Source organism: Grampus griseus (genome assembly GCF_964374135.1).
Source record: "Grampus griseus genome assembly, chromosome: 4".
Taxonomy (NCBI): domain Eukaryota; kingdom Metazoa; phylum Chordata; class Mammalia; order Artiodactyla; family Delphinidae; genus Grampus; species Grampus griseus.
In genome coordinates, this window is record NC_138997.1 from 30266257 (window position 1) to 30286420 (window position 20164).

The 20164-nt window shown below is 49.4% G+C and overlaps 2 protein-coding genes across 10 annotated transcripts in view; one reads left to right on the forward strand and one right to left on the reverse strand.

Annotated features, from left to right (window-relative positions):
- FHIP1A (FHF complex subunit HOOK interacting protein 1A) overlaps nt 1–12670 on the forward strand; it is a 271128-nt gene extending 258458 nt beyond the window's left edge. For all 5 annotated transcript variants that reach the window (XM_082652865.1, XM_082652864.1, XM_082652863.1 and 2 more), the window contains 3 exons: nt 4814–4992; nt 5249–5387; nt 11156–12670. In XM_082652865.1, coding sequence (XP_082508991.1) covers nt 4814–4992; nt 5249–5387; nt 11156–11415 — 578 coding nt within the window. In that variant the 3' untranslated portion in view covers nt 11416–12670. The remainder of the gene's footprint in view (nt 1–4813; nt 4993–5248; nt 5388–11155) is intronic.
- Nucleotides 12671–12766: 96 nt separating this feature from the next.
- GATB (glutamyl-tRNA amidotransferase subunit B) overlaps nt 12767–20164 on the reverse strand; it is an 81306-nt gene continuing 73908 nt past the window's right edge. Inside the window, exons 13-14 of one of the 5 annotated variants that reach the window (XR_014296621.1) lie at nt 16871–19315; nt 12767–14799 (exon numbers count right to left, since the gene is read on the reverse strand). Coding sequence is in view for 3 of the 5 variants with exons in the window: in XM_082652870.1 (XP_082508996.1) it covers nt 19187–19315 (129 nt within the window). In the remaining 2 variants the exon portion in view is untranslated. Of the gene's footprint in view, nt 14800–16705; nt 19316–20164 lie in introns of those variants that run through there. The other 4 variants (XM_082652869.1, XR_014296622.1, XM_082652870.1 and 1 more) reach the window with 4 other exon arrangements.

Sequence of the window (20164 nt, forward strand, 5' to 3'; positions counted from 1 at the left end):
AGATCATGCTCCCGCCTCCTTGGATCACCCAAAATACACGAAGTCACAGCATCTTTGGGTCCAGCCAGGCAGGCTTAACGTGATCTCAAGGAGCTCTTCCGCCCTCCTCCAACTTTTATTCATCTGTTTACGGAAGCCTGAAAATTTATTTAAACAGGGAGAAAGCTTTTAATTCCACAATTAAAAGGCTTGAGGTCTAGCTGAGATAACATTTCAGTGTGAATGGGTTTTAATTAAAATTCAATCAGTCAATCATAAGTAAAAAGGATTAGATAATCTGGCTTTTCCCAGTTTATAAGGGGAGGGTGGGGAGAGCTTGGTGGGAGGAAGAGGGCAGAGTAGCCTAGCTCAGTCCCAACTCTGCCCTAGGGCTGCCCCATTTACTCTCCCCCAGCAGGAATCCTACTTTGTCTGCAGTGTTCTCCAAGACATCAGGACTACCCACTGCTAATTAAGATTGTTCTTTAGAATGCCAGCCTATACAAGGAGCTTCATCCCTGGGCAATATGCAAATTGAGGAAATAAAGTATAGCTTAGGGCAAAAAAAAAAAAAAAAGCTAATACACCACCTATAAAATAGCATCAATATTTTGAATATGATACACCTGAACACCGCCAAAACATAACCTGAGATTTGGGTACGTATAGGTAATTTTAACTAAAACGTTGCCTGTTTCCTCCTTTGAAGCTTGTACACAGCTTCAGGAAACGTCTTTTCTCTTTCCACGTTTGTGAACTTTGTAGTGTCTAAACTTCTGAGTTTGTTCTGCAGCATTTGCTTAACTTCCCTCTCTCCATGGAATCCTGATTTCCACTGAAATGAATTTGCTTCTCAGCAAAATCAAAGCATTGCATTTCATTTATCTAATTAATTTTATTTATTCATGAAGTCAGCAATCTTTTATTGATCCCCTAATAGTTGACAGGTTATGTGCTAGGTACTAAGGACACAAAAATGAAGGGATTTGTAGACTTTCAGAAGAGACGTCAATAAAGAACTATACTCTCTTAGTGAGAAATGTGTTCGTCATTGTATCCAAATCCTATGGGAGCCCTGTGTGGGGAGTGGGAAAGGCTTCACAGAGGAGGGGCACAGTGAACAGAAGCTTCTGGGTAAAAGGAGCTGAGAATGACAGTCCAGGCAGAGGAAAAAACAGGCAAGGAAAAGGAGCCTGACAGCACATGGGGGTGACAAGGCATGGGTCTTGGGGGGTAGAGAGGAAGCCACAAAATTGGTTGATGCCGGCCCAGGAGGGCCTTTGGGCCACGCTGAGGAATGGGGGCCTTGTGCTCCTGGCACTGAAGATGCCCTGGAATTATCAGAGTTGGCGAATGATGTGACCAGATCCGTGTTTGGAAAGGCTAGCCTTGGAGAGTGGGGAGAGAGCACTGGAGTGAGGAGAGGTTGGTGCCAGGAAGATCAAAGTAAGAGACTTGTCATCATATCAGGATTTGAAATGCATCAGTAGTAATGTTTCTAGGAACATTTTCACAGCTGTGCTCACATGGATGTGCTGAGATGTGTACACAAAGATGTTCATTGCAGTGTTGTTTATAATAGAAAGAGACTAGAAATAACCTATATGTCCACCAGTAGGGGACTGTTTTGCTAATGCAACACCCATGGCAACCAAATATCTTGTGAATGAATGAGACAGTTCTGTGTGTGCTGATGTGGGACGGTCTCTGGGAGCTGTTGTGCAGTGGAAAAGCAAGGGACTGAACGGTGTGTAGACAGTGTTGTCATTTTATCATTTGTTTAAAAAAAAATACCAGGAGATACACACACACACACACCCTGGGAGGCAAGATAGTGTGTCAGTTAAGAGTCCTGGCACTGGAAACAGATGGTCTGAATTAAAATTGTGACTCCATTTACTAACTGTGCACTTGGCATTCTGGTCATCTTTACATGTGGATAAATAATAAGCACACTTTGTAGGGTTGTTGTGAATATTTAAGTAAGTTGATACTTTAAGAGTGCTTAGAACACTGCCTGGCACATAATAAGTGATTAATAAATGTTCTGAATGATAATTCAGTTATTAGTACTTATTACGTATGTGAAACATTTCTGGAAGAATACACTTGGATCTGTTAACATGGGTTACCTCCAGGGAGGAGGCCTGTTCTTTATATTCTTATACTGCTTGAAGCAGAAAAATTTTAAATCATTTTAGTCTTTATTAAAATAGAAAAACCGTTGCTGAAGTCCAGACAAGAAATGAGGCGTCTCTGGCGTCAGGCAGTTCTGGCAGGGGAGGTGGCGGTCCACGTTTGGGAGATGTTCCAGGGTGGACTCTGCAGAGCTGAGGTGCAGGGTGATGGCAGCTCCCCTCGGAGTCTGGGAGCTGGGGTGGGGGGCCACTGAGGCAGGGAAAAGAGGGCTTGAGGGGAGAGAAGGAAACGCCATAGTATTAGTTGTTCTGAAAATTCAGTATTTTATAGGTGCAGAAGTTATCTGTCTTCCTGGAAGAAAAGGGGAAAAAAATACACCCGGCGTCACCCCCCCACACCTGTAGCTTTCTGAATTGTAGCTGACTTTTCTCGTTTTCAGCTGCTTGCCAGTTTCCCCTAGCAACTGCATTTTGCTAAGGAGGTTTTTTTAAGTGCTAGAAAGCAACTAAGAATAAAACAGGAACTTGAAAGTGTTTAATATATGTTTCTTACTGCACACGCCTAAGAAGCTGTAATTAATGTTGTTAGTGGATTATAATGACAATCGGCTGACCTTGACCTAATATTCTGTCGTTCAAGCGAGACAGCGATGACCCTGACTCACAGGGCGCGGGGGCAGGCTGGGTTTTTTCCTCCCTCTCAGTAGTGATGGACTGTAGACTTTGTCCCCTGCCTCTGCACCGTGCAGCTTTCGTTTTTGTAGGATGGCCAGGTGAGGCCAGCTCTAGTCTGGGCCTATGGCAGAGAAGCTGAGGGCTCCACTAAGGAGACAGGTTTTATAGGAGACTCTTTCCACCCAAGTATCACCTGATTCACCTGTCTCTACTCCTCTGGAAGGAAATAGATGCTGAGCCCCAGGGACTGCGGGGAAAGCCCGGGTCTGGGGTGGAGGAGTGAGGACAGCAGCAGCCTTCCCCTGTCTGCCTGGAAGACTAGAATTAAGAAGAGCTACCGGTGACATTTTCGGGGTTCTTGATGGAACCCCATCAAGTTGCTTTCAAAATGGGGTTCCAGTCCAGAGTTTCCGAATGTGTTTGGCAAACTCTCCCAGTTTTGTAAGCAAGGGCTCTCTATTCAAAGAATTCGTTGACCTCCTGTGTCATGGAAAGTGACTCAGGAGCTCTGTCCCCAACCCCCAGGGATGGGGAAGTTGGGGCTAATCTCAACCCACAAAGGGAAAGTGTCTCTTCTGAGTTCCCAGGCCCCTAAGAAGACATCCTCTGTGCTTGTGGCACCGGGAATATTGCCATTATCCTGTTACTTGCAGGTGTGGTTTGCTGTTCCCATTTCTCACAGACAGCTTCTGCTTTCTTACAAAAAGGGTTTAACTCTTCCGCTAACCAAGGCTTCTGAATGAAGCATCTTGTGATGAAGTATGTTTTTGCTAAACTCATATTAATGTTGGTGAAATCTTCATAAGACATGCTTATTTATCAAGGGTTATGTGCTTTTGTCATAAATATGCCATGGTTTAGTGACATCATCAATAGCTCCACTGGGGGAAATAGAAAATTCTCATTGATTTTGCGTAATGGACCACTTTTATGGTGAAAATGGAAAACATCTTCAAGTAGTTTTAGTAATGCCAGATTTATTGCCTGGCTGTTCCCTGTCTTCAGTGAACACAAACAGAAAGCATATTATTTTTCTAGTGGCCCAGATTAGTCACAGCTTCTTTTTGCCTATTGTTTTTTTACAAACTGCTTTTATAGTGATAGGGATTTTCTTGTTTAAGGAGCCTAGGACACACCAAACTCCAGCTCTCCAAACTGAGTCCCTTCCCTCTCTCTCATCCCCACCTCCCCCTGAAAATTAAAGCATGGCTCTAAAATTACAGCCAAGCCCACCTTTACCTCTCATCTTCTCTTCTTCTGGTTCTTCCACATTGTGACACTGACAAGACAGAGTCTTTCTCAGGTGCTTTTGGGGGACAGACAGTCCCCCGTTCACAGTGCTGCTGTTTGGTAAACATAGTTGTACGTGTTTGCTATTCTTTAACGACATGAAGATTTTTTTGTTACTAAAACTTTTTTTTTTTTTTTGCGGTACATGGGCCTCTCACTGTTGTGGCCTCTCCCGTTGCGGAGCACAGGCTCCGGACGTGCAGGCTCAGCGGCCATGGCTCACGGGCCCAGCCGCTCCGTGGCATGTGGGATCTTCCCGGACCGGGGCACGAGCCCGCGTCCCCTGCATCGGCAGGCGGACTCTCAACCACTGTGCCACCAGGGAAGCCCTAAAACTTTTAATGGCCTCTAATGTTTGCATGACGCCCTACAGCACGCAGCATCACGGGATGATGAATGCCATGTTTTTGAGCACTGACAGCCCCAGGAGATACAGAAATAGTATGAAAAGTATATTTTGATTTTAAAAATTAAATTATGGGTCATCTGGTTTTTTTTAAAGGTCTATGATAATTTTCAAAGTATTAAAACTGCTCTGGGAGTCAAAATACTAGCTACCACCCCCATGTTTCTGCTTTCTTTTTGTGGCGGTGGTGTGTCTTGTGGTTTGGTTTTGAGGCAGGAGGCGACCCGGCCGCGTCGGCTGCACCCGGTGGCCCCGGCGGCTCCTCGTTTTCGGGACAGATGGCCCGTGTCCGCAGCCGGCCCTGAAGCCTCGTGTCCTTCCACAGGCCCGTTCATCAGCGTGGTCCTGTCCAAGCTGGAGAACATGCTGGAGAACTCTCTGCACGTGAATCTGCTGCTCATCGGCATCATCACGCAGCTGGCCAGCTACCCGCAGCCCCTCTTGCGCTCCTTCCTGCTCAACACCAACATGGTCTTCCAGCCCAGCGTGCGCTCCCTCTACCAGGTACCGCCCCGCCCCGCCCCGCTCTCATCCCTTTGCTCTCCTGCCCCTTCTGTTACCTGTTATGCTGGTTGTGTTGATTTGTCTAGACAAACTGCGAAGCTTTAGAAGCTTCGTGTGGTTTGACGTTTCGAGAGGGCCCTCCCCAGAACACCCAGGCAGTTAAAACCCTGCGGCGGGGCCTCTGCCTGACAGATGTCCTGATGCAGGGTGGAAGTCTGTGCTGAGGCGGTAGCGTCATTAGTGCTGCTTCTGACAGGTCCTCGCATCTGTGAAGAACAAGATTGAGCAGTTCGCCTCTGGGGAGAGAGACTTCCCGGGCCTCCTCATCCAAGCCCAGCAGTACCTGCTCTTCCGCGTGGACCTGTCCGACCCGAGCCCTGAGGCACCCACCAAAGGTCAGCCGCTCTTCCCTTTCCCCAGCTTCCCGACGTGGAGTCACAGGTGCTGCCTCAGCTCCTGGACCCTAAAAGCATCTCAATAGATTTCCATTTTTAAGCAGCAGGGAAGAGCCTCCCCTGAGCGTCCTTAAACCCAAAGGAAAGTCTACCCTGCCCGCACCCGGCCTGCTCCCAGTTTGGAGAGTCTAGCGGGGCACTTGCTTTCCTAACCGAGTAGTGCAGGGCAGGAGTGATGTGGGGACTGCCGCTAGAATAAATAACTTAGCACGTGTGGGCCAGAAGGGAGCGGTATGTGCACACCCTGAGCCGTTTTTTGGCCGGTCCTACCCTAAGGAGGGCATCCGTTCTCATTATTATGTTTTCAGATACTCTCGGGCCCCAGATGAATGTGCTTTAGGCTCTGGAAGGTAAAAACCACTCCCTTGGAGCAGTAAGAAGCAGTAAAGTTTAGGCACCCCTTAGCCCTCCTGAAAGCGCCTTCCGTCGGCTCAGGAGGCCTGGCCAAGTGGGCGGGGGGTGGGGGGTGGCTGCCGACCAGAGCCTGAGGACCCTGCCGGCGGCCAGGCCTGGGGACGGGGCTGCCTGGCCTCGCGTGGGCTCTGCTGGCGCAGGTTTGACGCCAGTTGTCTCCTGAGCTGTGGCCTCAGCCTTGGTGAGAGGGCAAGCCAGGGAACGGCCCACATTGTGCTGGCTTTCGCTCATCTCCCCTGGACAAGCCAGGCTTCTTTGTGGCAGGTGAACAGTGGAGAGAGCAGGGCTCTTGGTCCGGGGCTAAAGCATGTGATCGGAAACACGATTTGGAGTGAGAGGCAGAAGTGTAACTCGGGGCAGTGTTAAACCTTTGAGGGAAGCTGAAAAAACCCCAGCCCTGTGAAGGCATGACCTTGCCTCTGTGTAGCTGTTTGATCTCGGTCACTTGGCCTCACTGGGCCTCGTGCTCCTCGACTTTTTTTTTTTTTTTTTTTTTTTTTTGCGGTATACGGGCCTCTCACTGTTGTGGCCTCTCCCGTTGCGGAGCACAGGCTCCGGACGCGCAGGTTCAGAGGCCATGGCTCACGGGCCCAACCGCTCCGGGGCATGTGGGATCTTCCCGGATCGGGGCACGAACCTGCGTCCCCTGCATCGGCAGGCAGACTCTCAACCACTGCGCCACCCGGGAAGCCCTTTTTTTAAAAAATTTTAATTTTATTTATTTATTTTTGGCTGCATTGGGTCTTCACTGCTGTGCGCGGACTTTCTCTAGTTGCATCGAGCAGGGGCTACCCTTCGTTGTGGTGCGCGGGCTTCTCATTCGGCGGCTTCTCGTGTCGCAGAGCACGGGCTCTAGGTGCATGGGCTTCAGTAGCTGTGGCGGGCGAGCTCAGTAGTTGTGGTGCACAGGCTTAGTTGCTCTGTGGCATGTGGGATCTTCCCGGACCAGGGCTCGAACCCGTGTCCCCTGCATTGGCAGGCGGATTCTTAACCACTGTGCCACCAGGGAAGTCTCTCCTCGACTCTTAAGTGAAGGGTTTGTCTTCCATCTCTCGAGTCCTTTCTGGCTGTAGGACTCAGGGTGTGAAGTGCATTAGGACACCACAAGGCACCCTTTGAAAGAAAGGGGGGCCCTGTGCCACTGGTGAAATGAGGGGCAGCTTCTAGCCTTGGCCCTGGATGAGAGCAGGCGGGCCATCTCTGGAGGGGAGGAGTGCCCATGTCTGTGGGAAGGTGGCCTACGGGCCCCACGTGGCCTCTCCTAGCCCCGTGGACAGTCGGCCTGTTGGCTTGTCCCTTCTGAGCTGGGGGCACGCTGTGTGACTCACCCTGCGAGAGACGGTGCCTCAGCTAGCTTTTGCGCGTAATAGACCACCACAAAAGCTCCGGGGCTCAAGACAAAGCCATCATGTGTGCTCATGAGTCTGTGTGGTTGCCCGGGTGATCTGCTGGCCCGGGCGGGCATGGCTGATGCTGGCAGGACTCGCTCGGGGGCTGGGCATCTGGGATGGCCCAGCTCACAGGGGTGGCTGCTGGCCATGGTGTTGGGGGTCCGCGTTTCTCGTCATCCAGCAGGTTAGCCCTGGCTTGGCAGCTTCATGGCTGTAGGGTTGCAAGAGTGAGAGCGTGAGCACACGCAGTCTCTTGAGGCACCAGCTCGGGACTCCACCGGGTCGATTCTGCTGTATTCTGCTGGCCAAGCCACTGGTCAGCCCAGGTGCAGGAGTGAAGCAGACCCCCCACCTCTTGATGGGAAGAGCTGCAAGGGATTATGGCAGTTCTTGCAGTCTTCCAGACAGAAGGTGACTTGCGTCTCCCCACACTGCACTCTGGGCTTGGTCTTCACTTGTATCTTGCAGTTTGTAAAGTGCTTTCCCCGACAGTTTTACTTTTCAAACAGCACTGTGCAATGGGCAAGAAAGGTACTGTTAGCTTCATTTTCATAGAAGGAAGCTGAAGTTAGAGGCCCGGGTGGTCAGCTAGGATCACTAAGCTCGGGTGCCTACACACCCTGGCCAGCCTCCTTGACCTGCACGCTCCAGGTGAGCATGCCTTGTGCTCTGTCCTGGCCTCAGACTGATGGTGGCAGCTGCCAGATACGTGCCCAGGGGGGTCTTGTTCCCACTGCGTAAGGTGGTCAATTAGGCAGCTGTGGGCGGTGATTTCCAAGGTCTGTGACTCTCAGGGGACATTGACTTGTAGGAAGCTACTGTCAGGATCAAAGACTTCTGTTTGATGGAATTTTTCAGATTAACCTCCTAACTTCGTTCAGGTTAGCAAAGTGACACCCTCCCCTCAACTTCAAAAATCTCTCAACGCACAGAATGACGAAGGTCTCCGTCCCCTTGTACAAAGCTGAAGGCTTGCGTGTGATGTGATTGCCTATAAATGAGATGAATCTGGGAGCCCTGTTCTCACCGGGACACAGAGCAATGAGTGATTAGAATCCCGTAAGAGGCCACATACTGGGGTGTCCATGTCCGTGCGCCGTGCGCCTTGTCTGATGCCGCTGACAGGGAGGTGAGGGGGAACGGATTTCTCTCCTAACTTCTCAAGTCTTCCCAGTAGTATCTTGAAAACACTTTGTTGTGGCTTTTCAGACCCAGGGCAACATTTCAGGAAACCACTCCCGGTTCTGACGTTTATTTATACTTCCCTCCTCCCTGCCTCTGCTCCGGGCGCTGCAGCCGTGCCCTGGGCCCTTTTACGATGGACGCCCGCAGCCCGAGCTGCTCCGTCACGCAGGCCCTGGTGAAACCAGCCTAACGCTTCCAAAAGAAGAAGTCCGGGTGGACTTTCTGTGCTCCTGTCACATTGTCACTCTTGAGACTATCGGTCTCTGAGGCTCAGCTACTTGCCAGTCTTTCCATTTTCCCCTCAACCACAGAGGTGGTATTTTCTAGTATTTAGCTGTATTCAGAGTCCTTTCACTGATCTCTAATTCTAGAAGGGGACCAGGTAGGTATTATCTCCATCTTGTGGAAAAGGAAACTGAGACGTTATATGATTAGCTAATTGCCAGGTAAGGACCATAACTCGGGTCTCCTTGTTTTTGAGTTGAGTCTGACTCACGGAAGGGCCAGTCCCACGCTGACAGGACAGAACCACCACCAGGACTTCCCTGCTGGCCCTCTGTCTCCCTCCCTGGGCCCCCGCCTGCCTTCATTAGCGAAGACAGTGTTGATTCTTAGATTCAAGCTAGGTAAATGAGCCTAAGCGATGACGCTTTTTAAGTTCCTGGATCGCGCTGGATAAACGATCCACAAAAGCCCTTCTGGGGGAAAAGAGGAGTGAATTGGAAAGAGGAAGACGGAGATGAGGAAATGAACCAGCTCCAGTAAGATCAGGTATAGGGAGGACCTGACGTTGGTCGGTCCCTTCCCTCGTTCATTCAGCAAACGTTTATTAGCTGCTTCTGTGGATGAGGAAGCGTGTTAGGGGCCATGAGGGACACGTCGTTTAGGGGCTCAGCTCTCAGAAACCTGGAAGTCTGGTAGAGGAGAAAGAGCATAAACAGCGACGCAAGTCTGAAGGGCACTGCAAGCCCCAGTTGGTAAATAAAATGAGTGGGAGGCTAGAGCAGGGGATCACTTCCAGGGCAGGAAACGGGAGTGGTCTGTAAAGTCAGTGACGGCTGAATCGACGGTGGTGTGATGGCTGACACTTACCAAGAGGTCCTTGTGTACATCATACCTATTGACTCACTTAATCCTTACCGCCATGAGATTTTGACAGATGAGGACATTAAGTACAGAGAGGTAAAGCAACTTGCCTGGTGTCGCTCAGCCAGTAAGTGGCAGAGTCTAAGCCTGGTGAGGTTTAGGTGTGCAGACACGGGCAAGGGAATGCCAGGTGGGGGAACCAGCATGAGCAGTGTGGCTCTGGGGCTGGTGCCCGGAGTGTCCCATCCCCCGCGGCATCAGCCCAGCTTCCTCAGTGAGCCTCGCCGGGCCCTTTGGAGAGCCGGGTGCCGCAGTGCTGGAGGGCTGGGGTGGAGGTACTCAGGCGTGGTCCCCCAAGGGTGGCAGTGTGCTCAGGGAGGTCAACACTTTCGTCCTCACTCTGTTGTCAAGACATATTGTGAGTTTCTGCTGAAAGGTAGCGGCAGATTCTCAACAACTTCTCCAGTTCTTTATGGCATGAACTGTGATAAGCTTTAATCTAAAAGGATATTTGAAGCAGTAAAGCGGAAGTTTTTTTTTTAACACTAACGACGATAGTAGTGAGATGTGGAAAGTACTATAAATGTCAAGAATTTTTAGTACCACAGTTAAGCGACACTCTGAGAAGAGTGTTGAAAAATGGGACTGAATTCTAAAAAGCAGCCAAAATAATGAAGAGCTTGAATATAATGATTTATAAGGAGTAATGAGTCTGTTTGAGTCGGGGGCAGAAGAAGGCATAAATAATTCCTGTCAATGTGAAGGCCGGAGAGCTTCAGGAATTAAATAGTTGGGAAAGTTGAACCATTTTAATTGGTAAAACTGATTTGATATGAAAATGCAAATCACTTGGGTATGTTGAAGTTTGGTTCATATCATCTTGGACCTACATTTTTGAAACTGAAATCGAAACTCCTGGAAACCTTCCTTGAATGGAAGGTCCAAGCCACTTGCTGCCACAAGCTGCCCACGGTGGCGGGAAGTTCCCAGTCTGGTCTTATCAGCACCCAGCTTCCTCTCCGTTATTTCCAGCCTTTAAAAGCCTTCTTCCATTCTATTCTCCACAAAGGCTGGAAGTCCTGGCCAGAAGGGGCTGGGGATCAGCAGGGAGCCCAGGAGGCCGGAGCCCGGGCTGCAGACGGCAGGGCGTGGTGTGTGTAACCCAGGTGGCCTCCGGCAGCTCTGCCGGGTGGTCAGGGCTCAGCTGGCAAAGGGCGGACGGTCACCCCGACCCTGGGAGGCCCCTAAATAACCGTCGCAGTGACCTGTGTCCTCACTTGGTTGACGCGGCCGCAGGACGTGCCTTCTTCCTTCTCCCCCCTCGCCAGGCCCTGGGTGGGGAGGGTTCTTGATACACCCATATTCTTGCCACAGTTTCTACATGAAGGCCCTCCTACAGGATTTGGGATCAAACTCTCATGTCACGTGCCCAGTGCTGGAGCTGATCTGGGCAGATCCGTGTGTCTCAGAGTGGTGTGAGGGGTGACTGGGGGCCGTGCCTTGAGACTCCAGTCAGAGCGGGAGCTGAACCCGCACGAGACACTCCACTCCACACCCCCACAACACACATACTTCATTTAAGGGGTGGGCGGAAAGGGCTCTGGGGGATCACCATGGCTGTCTTCCTTCTAGTTTCAGATCCCGTTCAGGACGCCTCCAGGACAGGGAGCGGCCGGAGTTTTCTGGATGGCCCCCCACGAGTGCTTCAGCCCTTCCTGACAAACAGAGCCAAGGTGGCCGGGGTGCCCCCCAGCCTGCCCCCGCCTGTGCGGGACACCATGCTGGCGGCCGCCCTCTTCCCCGAGTTCCTGAAGGAGCTAGCTGCCTTGGCCCAGGAACACTCCATTCTCTGCTGCAAGATCCTGGGCGACTCGGATGACAGCTACTGTTAGCTTTTTTTCTTTTCAAATAGAGGTTCTCGTTTTTTTAAGGTTTTAGTGCCGTGACTGAACGTTAAATGCAAAGCTGCTTACAGACACCTCTACTTTGAGACTTCCTGACGATACTTGATACGTGGGGAGGGGGGTTTTCTGTGTGCCTCCTCTCCCCAGCCGGATCTTCCCACCTTGTACCCCCTAGAATCTAAGTCTTGGCTCAGTTTTTCCTCCTCAGAGTTCTTGGTCCTTATTCTCCCATCCCTCGGAGTCACTCAGCTTGCAGCTTAGATCACACCCAGCGAACGCCGGGAGGCAGTGATTTCTGGAGGTGCCCACCTCAGAAGGCCCTTCAACAGCACGTAAGAACGCACACCTGCCCCTGTGGCCTTCTGTGTCGTGGCTTCTGTCTTCTTATTAAGAGAAGAATAAAGATGGAGCCCTTCTTGCCTCCGTCACACAAGCACACAGCATCCGTCCCTTTGCATTTTACTTCCAAGACTTGTATTCCGCCCAACACGTGTTGCCTTACAGCGCAGGCAAATCCACTGGTCTCAGCTCTCTGCCTGGGAAGTCAGATGTAGTTGGAGAGAATTTGGAATGCAGGGAAACGTTCTTGTTGCTCGAGAGCTTTCTTTGCTCAGTATATCACTACCTAAACACTGAAAATAGCCTTATTTTTAGTAAGATTTGCACAAGATGAACTATGCCTATGCAAAATGTTACTTTGGCTTTTAGGACTTTGATCGGTGTGAACAAAGCGTGGTATATGCTTATGTAAGAAGACAGCCATCATTATTCTTTTAAGTGTTTTATGAAAAACAAACTGGTTCATCTGTGAAACTGTCTCATAGTGGGTTTTTTTGGAGGGGTATGGTGTGGGGGAAAGGATAAAAGTAAACTAAATACAATCTGTACAAACCTTGGTAATTATTTTAAAATCTGTTTGCTTTTTCTAATATGTTGCACTTTGCAGAGAAACAAGAACTGTACAGCCACTTAGGGAACCAGGATGTAAAGGCAAACAGGTCGTGGGGAGCCCCGCCAAGCCAAGTGCCTGCTGGGGCCTCACTCCACACAGAAACGCTGCCTTCTGAGTAATGGGGTTCATCACGAGGCCCCACTGTGATGTATTAGTGCCTCTCTGCTCTGCAGCCTGCTCTGCCAGGTGTAATTATACTTAGAGCCATGGTCTTCCTACCACAGAGAGAGGGGCAAACACACAAAATAATTAATTGTGGGCTAAAAAAGAACGAGACAATAAACGACGGATATTCATGGATATTAGATTCCACTCTCCTGTACTGTGGGCAGGTGAGAAGCGCGTAAGCAGGGTGACCCCCCCCGCCCCCCCCCCACACACCCGGTTTGGAAGGAAATTGGAAGCCCCGGGTCTCTGTTCTTTCTGTGGGCATCTTGCTGAGCCCCGGGGGTGGTCACAGGGCTGGTGGTGGTGCCTCAGGAGCACTGGTTTGGTTTTAATCAATCAGGCCCTAGTACAGGAAGGGCGTGGAGGAGAGAAGCACATCTGAGACGCTGCAGAGCCGAGGCTGCCTTTTGTGTTTCAGGGATCTTGCAGCGAGTGAGCCAGTCCTGGAATGAAGCCTCAGGAGCTCTGGCTGGGGCTGGGTGGCTCTCAGGAGTCCCGCTTCGCGGTGCTTGCAAGTCTAGGCAAGGAACCAAAGATAGTGATTCGCTGTACATTTCTGACTTCAAACTTGTCTGTCTTGAAAGATGGTTTGCCCGGCTGCGGTGCAGCAGCCAGAATGTGCGAGGCCCAGCGGACTGGCCTGCTCTTGGCTTCCCGACATCCACTTGCACTTGCATAAGTGTCTCTACTGGAAAAGTCAGTGGCTCAGAGATGGAGAGAGAGGAACAGAAGATGAGTTTCAGCTGTAACGTATTATCCTCCAACTTTGCTTTGCACAAGTACGTATCTTCCAGTTTGGACTCACCAGGTATATAGGAAGCTAAAGTCACGTCTGAGAGCCGTATTCTTCAGCTTTCTGGTCTGATTTCCACGTCTCTCCATTATCTGGTGATGGTGTCGATTCCTCTCCTTGAGTCCATGTTGCTCTATTATAAAAAACCACTGTCCCCTTTGTGGAAGGCATCATCTGGGAAAGAGTATTTTTTTAAGTAGGTACTTATAAAAAAAGTAGATTTGCTTTAAAGGAGGACGGAGATGACCGGTGTGGGGTGAGAGGCAGGAAAATTAACTAACTAACTCCCATGGTGGGGTGCTGGTAGCAAACCCACATGACAACCCAACCTATTTGGAGGTGGACGCTGGTTCCGGTTTCTGAAACCACTGCAGCCCTCCACCAGAGTACTGAGTCCAGCGTTTCTCAAAATGAAGTCAGAAAATGGGCCTGGAAATATATTCTAGGGAACTGGTGAACCCATGCAGTTGAGGGGAACAGCCAGGTGGGTTAGGTTAAGGATGGTTTGGGGGTGGTGTGGACATGCGAGAGGGAACACAGCAGAAACCGGAAGCTAAAATAGGAGAAGAACAAATCCTGGGGGGTTTGGAGGAATGAACATTGATCTAGGCAGATAGGAAGATACTGAACAGCAGGGGGTGGCGATGGGAACTCCTTGATGGGAAAAGTCTCGGTAATGAAGTAGAATGTTCTAGTCACAAAGTAATAGGTGACACCCTTAGAAATCTCTTTTGCGATGAGTTTGGGGAAGGATTTTGAACGATACTTGGCATGCTTTAAAATGTGCCAGTGCCTGGATGCCTTTGTATGCGACAGGCCCCCAGGACTCAGTGGACACGGGCTTTGGTGCAGCCCCTGAGGTTGGCGTCGCTGTGTCGAGCCTGGTGGCCCCGGGCAGCGGAGGTGAGTCACGGGTTCCTGGAGCACATCCTTCACCTTGATTCATAACTCAGAGTCTGACGTCAAGTTCTAGGTAGAGTGGATTTTGTGCTTCAAAATATAGGAGAGCACTGGGATACTTAAAACTGATTTTTGGAAGTGGCCAAATGTTTAAAAATGTTTGTTTTTAAAATTTCAAAGCGATTCCAGGTCGAGTTTAGCCTAAAATACAGTTTTATGAAGTGAATTACAGATTCCCAGACATGAAATGGGAATGCTGGAGTAACCAATCAGAGATGTGGTTTTATTAGTAGGTACTTCCTTTCCTTCCCTGGTATTTAGAGGAATTGTGACATGGTCCCCACTTGACTTAGTAAAATACTTTGACGAGCTGGGGGTTGGAATCGATGCCTCTGTCACGTGTAGGGAGGACGCATTCACTTCTTCCGCGGGTCCTCAGGGGTACCTTTTCCTCATCAAGTGGCTTTTACTTAGGTCTGATGCAGTTGTTGATTTTCAGTCCATTAAGACATCCTGGCTCCCGGATGTTGTCAGGAGAGCATCCTCTTATGAGTAGAATCTAGAGACAGGATACGTGACTATTCAGGTTACCTGTTCATTTTGGGCAGCCCATGGTACTCGGGGTTGAAAGTCATTTTTGATGTCTCGGAATCAGCCTGGTTGCCAGGGTCAGTGTGGGTGGGTTTCCAGCTGTGTTCAGAGGTTTGGGGTTGTGGGTAGGCTGCCCGTTCTGAACGTGGGTCAGTGTGCCTGGGCTGCTCTCCTTGGGAAGTGCGGCCCTGGCGGGGGTGGGACGTGTCACCGGTGTGACGGTGAATGTCTGCAGCGCACACCCAGCTCTCACGCAGGGATGGGTCAATGTAATTGCTAACTACCAGCCGTGTATTTACTGAAATGGCTGGCACCCTTGGCCATTTTTATGAAACACTTTATTGCGGGACAGCTATTACTGCATGTGCTACTTCGAGTCACTGGCCAGGCCGGGGTAATTCGTGGCTCCCCTCGCGTCCCAGCCAGCTTTGGGGTATTAGCTCTTCCTGAACAGCAGCCCTCTGTAGCTGAGGCCACAACGCTTTAAGTCGTTAAGAAGATATTCTCGGCCCCTTCTCGCTTCAGCCATCAGACTGTAAATCACACAACACTCATTCTCCATCAGATAACAGCTTAAGACAGAACACTGTCAAACCGGTTTATACTCCATTTCTTAAATCACATCACGGAGGAAACATTTTAAGAAAATGGAGTTGACTTTTTTTTTCCTTTTTGAATGATCGTCATAAACTAACGCTTTAGAAAGAGCTCTCAAAAGACTGAGCATTGTTTTCGGGATAATTTTGCCTCAGTAAATCCTCTCTATGTTCAGGCGTTTATTAGGCCATTACTTGTTTTGGAGGACAGATCATCCTGGCAGCTCATTAACTGGATAAACGGGGGCTTCAGTGAAAGGTTTTCGTTGAGGCTTTGTAGGGACCAGAGGGACAGGGGCAAAGTTCTTTGGCCTCTGCACTTGGAATCCTAAGACAGGGGCCGATTTTAGCTGGGAACGCCCCTCCCTGTCTGTCATCACTGTGAAGTTTGTTCCTGTCACCCACACAAGGGACAAGGTCGCCAGTAGGGTGTGCCCGCATGCGTCCCATACATATCTCAGGCATCTTTGGGGAGCCTTGGATTTACTGTGTGCTTTCCGAACCTGACAAGGGTTATGGCAGCTCTTAGGCCAGATTGTGCATTTCATGGAGCTGAGGCTGCAGAAGTCTGTGCTTCTTAGGGCAGCAGCTGACTTTTTACTGGGACAAGTCTAGAAAAGGCCCACCTGTAACGAGGTACCATTTTGCCCTGCAGATATTTTAAAAGAGATTATTTGGTGTTGACGATATTACTTAAATGATTTTTGCTAAGACGTCTGACGAAGGGAGACAACAAGAGAGGATTTCAATCAGCGGTTTCCATCTCACCATCGAGGGTCCGCTCTGTTCACAAATAATCCACAAATGCAATTTGTCTAAAATCTACTGAAGAGGCGTGACAGCCATTTCCATGCTGCTTTTGGTGGTGGGTAAAATAACATGGCCTTTCATATAGATCTAGTCGTTTTTTTCAAATAGTCCTATGTGGAATCCTTGAAATTATGTGGCTAAATTCAATAGACCTGAAAAATACAATATGGATTGTGGGTCCTGGCCGTAAGCTATATATTGAACTAACCAACCAACGCAAAGCTCTAGGAGAGTGTTTACTTGAAAACAATTCATAGCCTTCTTCCAGATTAGCCATAATTACCAAAAAGAAGGGATGGAGGGAGCTCAGCTAAAAACACCCTTAACTTGGTATAAATAATGACACGTTTTTTCCCCTGGGTTGTCTACATCTTAAAAGATGGGAACAGAAGTTCACCTTGATGCATAAGCCTGGACAGAGTCAAGAAGCTCCTACCTAGACCCAGAGTTTAAAAGCCTAGTGGATGGCAGCAGCCACCCCTCATACAGAGGGACTCCCACAACAGGTTGTCCATTAATTTTGCTTTATAAACTTAATGAACTTTTGCTAAAAACGGATCCCGTGCCAGGTAGCATGCCGAGTGCTGCGGCTGCCACCCCTCCCCTCCCCCCAGAACCAGCCGATCAACCAACCTCCTCCTCAAGCCACAGGGCACCCGGGGGAGCCAGTCTTCCAGCACGTCGCCCTCCCAGCCTCCAGGTGTGCGGGCTCCAGTGACAGATGGCACTGGCTTCACCTGTGGTGCCAACTCATAAATTTCAATGAGATTTCCCCCTGAATAGCAAACAGAGAACCAGACTAAACTCACAATCACGCAAAAATGTATTTAAAATTGTATTTCACTGAAGCCCAGTTACAAGTAGAGCCATACTTTGTGAATTTCTTAGGGTGTTAGATAAACATGTATTTTGAATATCTAGTCAAGTTCCAGGTAAGATATCTGAGCTGTGCTTTGGTATGTTTTTTTCTTTCTATGAGCAGTTACAACAACACAATCTCATTTTCAGGATTTCAGAAGTGGGCCTTCAAGACAACAGGCAATTGTCAGAGCTGGATGAGTTAGCATTGTAAAGATCCAGTGCTTTTTTGTGTGTTGAGGTAACTGGTTTATAACATTACATGTTTCACGTGTATAACATTATATTTTGACTTCTCCATACACTACAGTGTATTCACCATCAAAGGCTGAGTTTCTGTCTGCCACCACATAGTTGACCCCCTTTACCCATTTCGCCCTCCCTCTACCTCCGACCCCAGCAATGGCATTTTTCTCCCGAAATGATCAGTCCATAAGACGGTTTACATATGACGTGATATTGTTGGTAAATGGCCTTCATCTGGCTGTCCCCGCCCCTCCCAGACCCCACTTAAGTAAGCCCTTGATTTAAAATTGTCTGGAAAGATCGTCCAGTGCTTTCTGTAAGGGTTGATGACCAAGAAGCCAGACCTCTGGTGAAAATGGAGTTTGTAAAACAAAACTGAATCTTATCATTTCTTACAAAATCATGATCCCGCCAGATTCCAGACTCAGGAGCCACGGGGTGGGGGGGTGGGAACTGGCTCTGCCTTTCTCTCTCGAAAAGAGGTTTGATGAAAATGTTTTACTGTCAGGCCCAGGAGTTTTCAGTACTGCAGCGGGATGCGCGAGGGGCACGCAGCTTCCTGGTGATGTAACGTACCGTATTCTCTTAACACTTCTAAGTCACTCATTTTTAAAAAAGTTAGTTTTTTCAAAAACCTTACCTCTTCATGCTTGTCTGAAATAAGCCAGATGACTGGTCCCTGCTTTTCTGGCTGGGAAGAGGGGCAGTCCTCTCTTTACTCCTAGTTAGGGAAGTCCTGAGCGATCGTCTGCAACCAGGAACCACGAGCTGCTAAGTTGGTGACTCTTCTCCGGGTCCCCAGCTACCACTGGAGCACCGTTCATGACGGAAGTGTTTGTGCTCTTCTTAGTACAAGAGAGAATTCAGTGTAAAATCAGGGCCTCCAATGATTTTCTTTTATGTCACAGTTTATTTGACATGTGCTTTTAAAAAACAGCACTTGCAAAACTGGTCTTTAGTGTTTTGAGTCAGAGGTAACAAAGGCGTGCAGTGAACAAAGGGGTGCCCCAGTGCGACAGAGAAATAGTATTATTGCCATGAGAACAGGGGTGAGGGCAACGCAGCCTCCATGGACTACTGTTAACTGTACCACAGTTACCATTAAAGGTCAAGATTTTGATTTACTAGCTTACCATCTTATTCTTTCCAGGCAAAACAAATCAGTTTAATGTTACAGCTTTTTTTTCGCCTTTTAAAACTTTTCGGTCTGAGGGTGGGGAGGGGGGTTTGTCCACTGCACAATCTTCGACGTGTAAGTTAATTTTTTATGTGATGTTTCAGTATAAATTTTATTCATTAAATTTATTTGAAAACTTCTGTTGTCTTTTTTTAACCAAAAAAATAAATAAATTATTTATTCTCAGACCTCTGCCTTCTGGGATCCCTGGGCATTGAATGGGCAACATCACTTTTACTCAGTGGATGGGAGAATACTTATTCCTGGTACTAAGACTAATGAGAGCGCCGCAGACAAAATACTGCATCCAGATCACGGCCTCTCTTCATCATTGCTAATCCCCAGCACTTGGAACAACGCCCGGCCCTTAGCACGTGCTTAAAAATATTTGTTGAGGGACCTGCGGAATGAAACGTTTTCCTAGGGTGGTGACAGTATCTGAAACAGCATGTGGCACTGAGCTTGGCGTCACTGCGCACTAGGACGTGCTGTTTCTCACCACTGCTGCACCTCCCCCGGAAGCGTGTGATGTCGATGAAGCAATGGCACCAGGCCTGGTCTGCGTGGAGGCTGCACCTCAAGGCGCAGGTCAGGCGGGGCGTCTGGCTGGGGCCTAGGACGTCAGCGCACAGGCTCCAGCCCGGCCGTGGCAGGGGGACCCGAACCTGTCACGACGACAGCTGCCTCTCCAGCACCTCCTTTATCACCGTTGGATCTGCTCGGCCGAGAGTCGCTCTTCGGACCAACCCGATCAGTTTGTTTATGGCCCTGGGGTTTCCCTTCTTTACATCCGTGACCTTTAAAGACAAATTATTTTAGAGGAGAAAATAGAGGCTCTCGCCTAAAAATCTTAAATCAAGTTTACGTTTATGGAAACTTAAATTCAGTTTCTTTTTTCTGTATTAGATATAGAATGAGAAAAGGAAACGGGAAGCGGTGACCTTCGGAGGAGGTTTCTGGGCTCCTGGCAAAGGAGGTGTCTGCTACCCCGCCTCCTGATTCGAAGGGAGTGAGGAGGACTGTGACGTGTCACAGCTGAGAAGCCGGTGCACAGGACCCGGGTGCCGGATCGTGAAGCTCCTGACCCTGCGGGGGCTCAGCGGGCTCTCCTCCCCTGACTCCCTGCCAAGAAGCTCGTTCGCTAGAAGACAAAGCCACGAGATGGCAACGCTCCCCGAGCTTCTGGTGGGGGAGTGCCTGGCTGGCAGGCTGGAAGGGCCGGGGCAGGGGGCGCTGAGTGCCTGTCAAACAGCCACCGCGTCAGGGCCACCCGCCCGACCTCCTGCTTCTGATCGGCAACAGCGTCTGCGAGTATCTGCGCAGTGCTGCATTCTGAGTCTGAAACTAAAAGTGTGTCTTTATCAGTCACTCCAGATGAGGCTGGAAGATGGAGATTGCCGAGACCCTGCACAAGCTCATTTTCCTTATCGAGAGCTCTTTACAGAGCTGTTAGTGTCCCCGCAAGCTGATGGGCAGGTGGTATCATTCTGAAAGGGATGCTAGCAATTTTGTTCCCCACTGAAAAATCTCTCTGGACAATATGATTAGACTTGGGGAGGGAGGGATGCGCCTCATTTTAGCTCTTCTATTGTGTTCTACGCTCAGAACACAGAATGACTTGATTTCCAGCTATGTTCCTGTCAAGG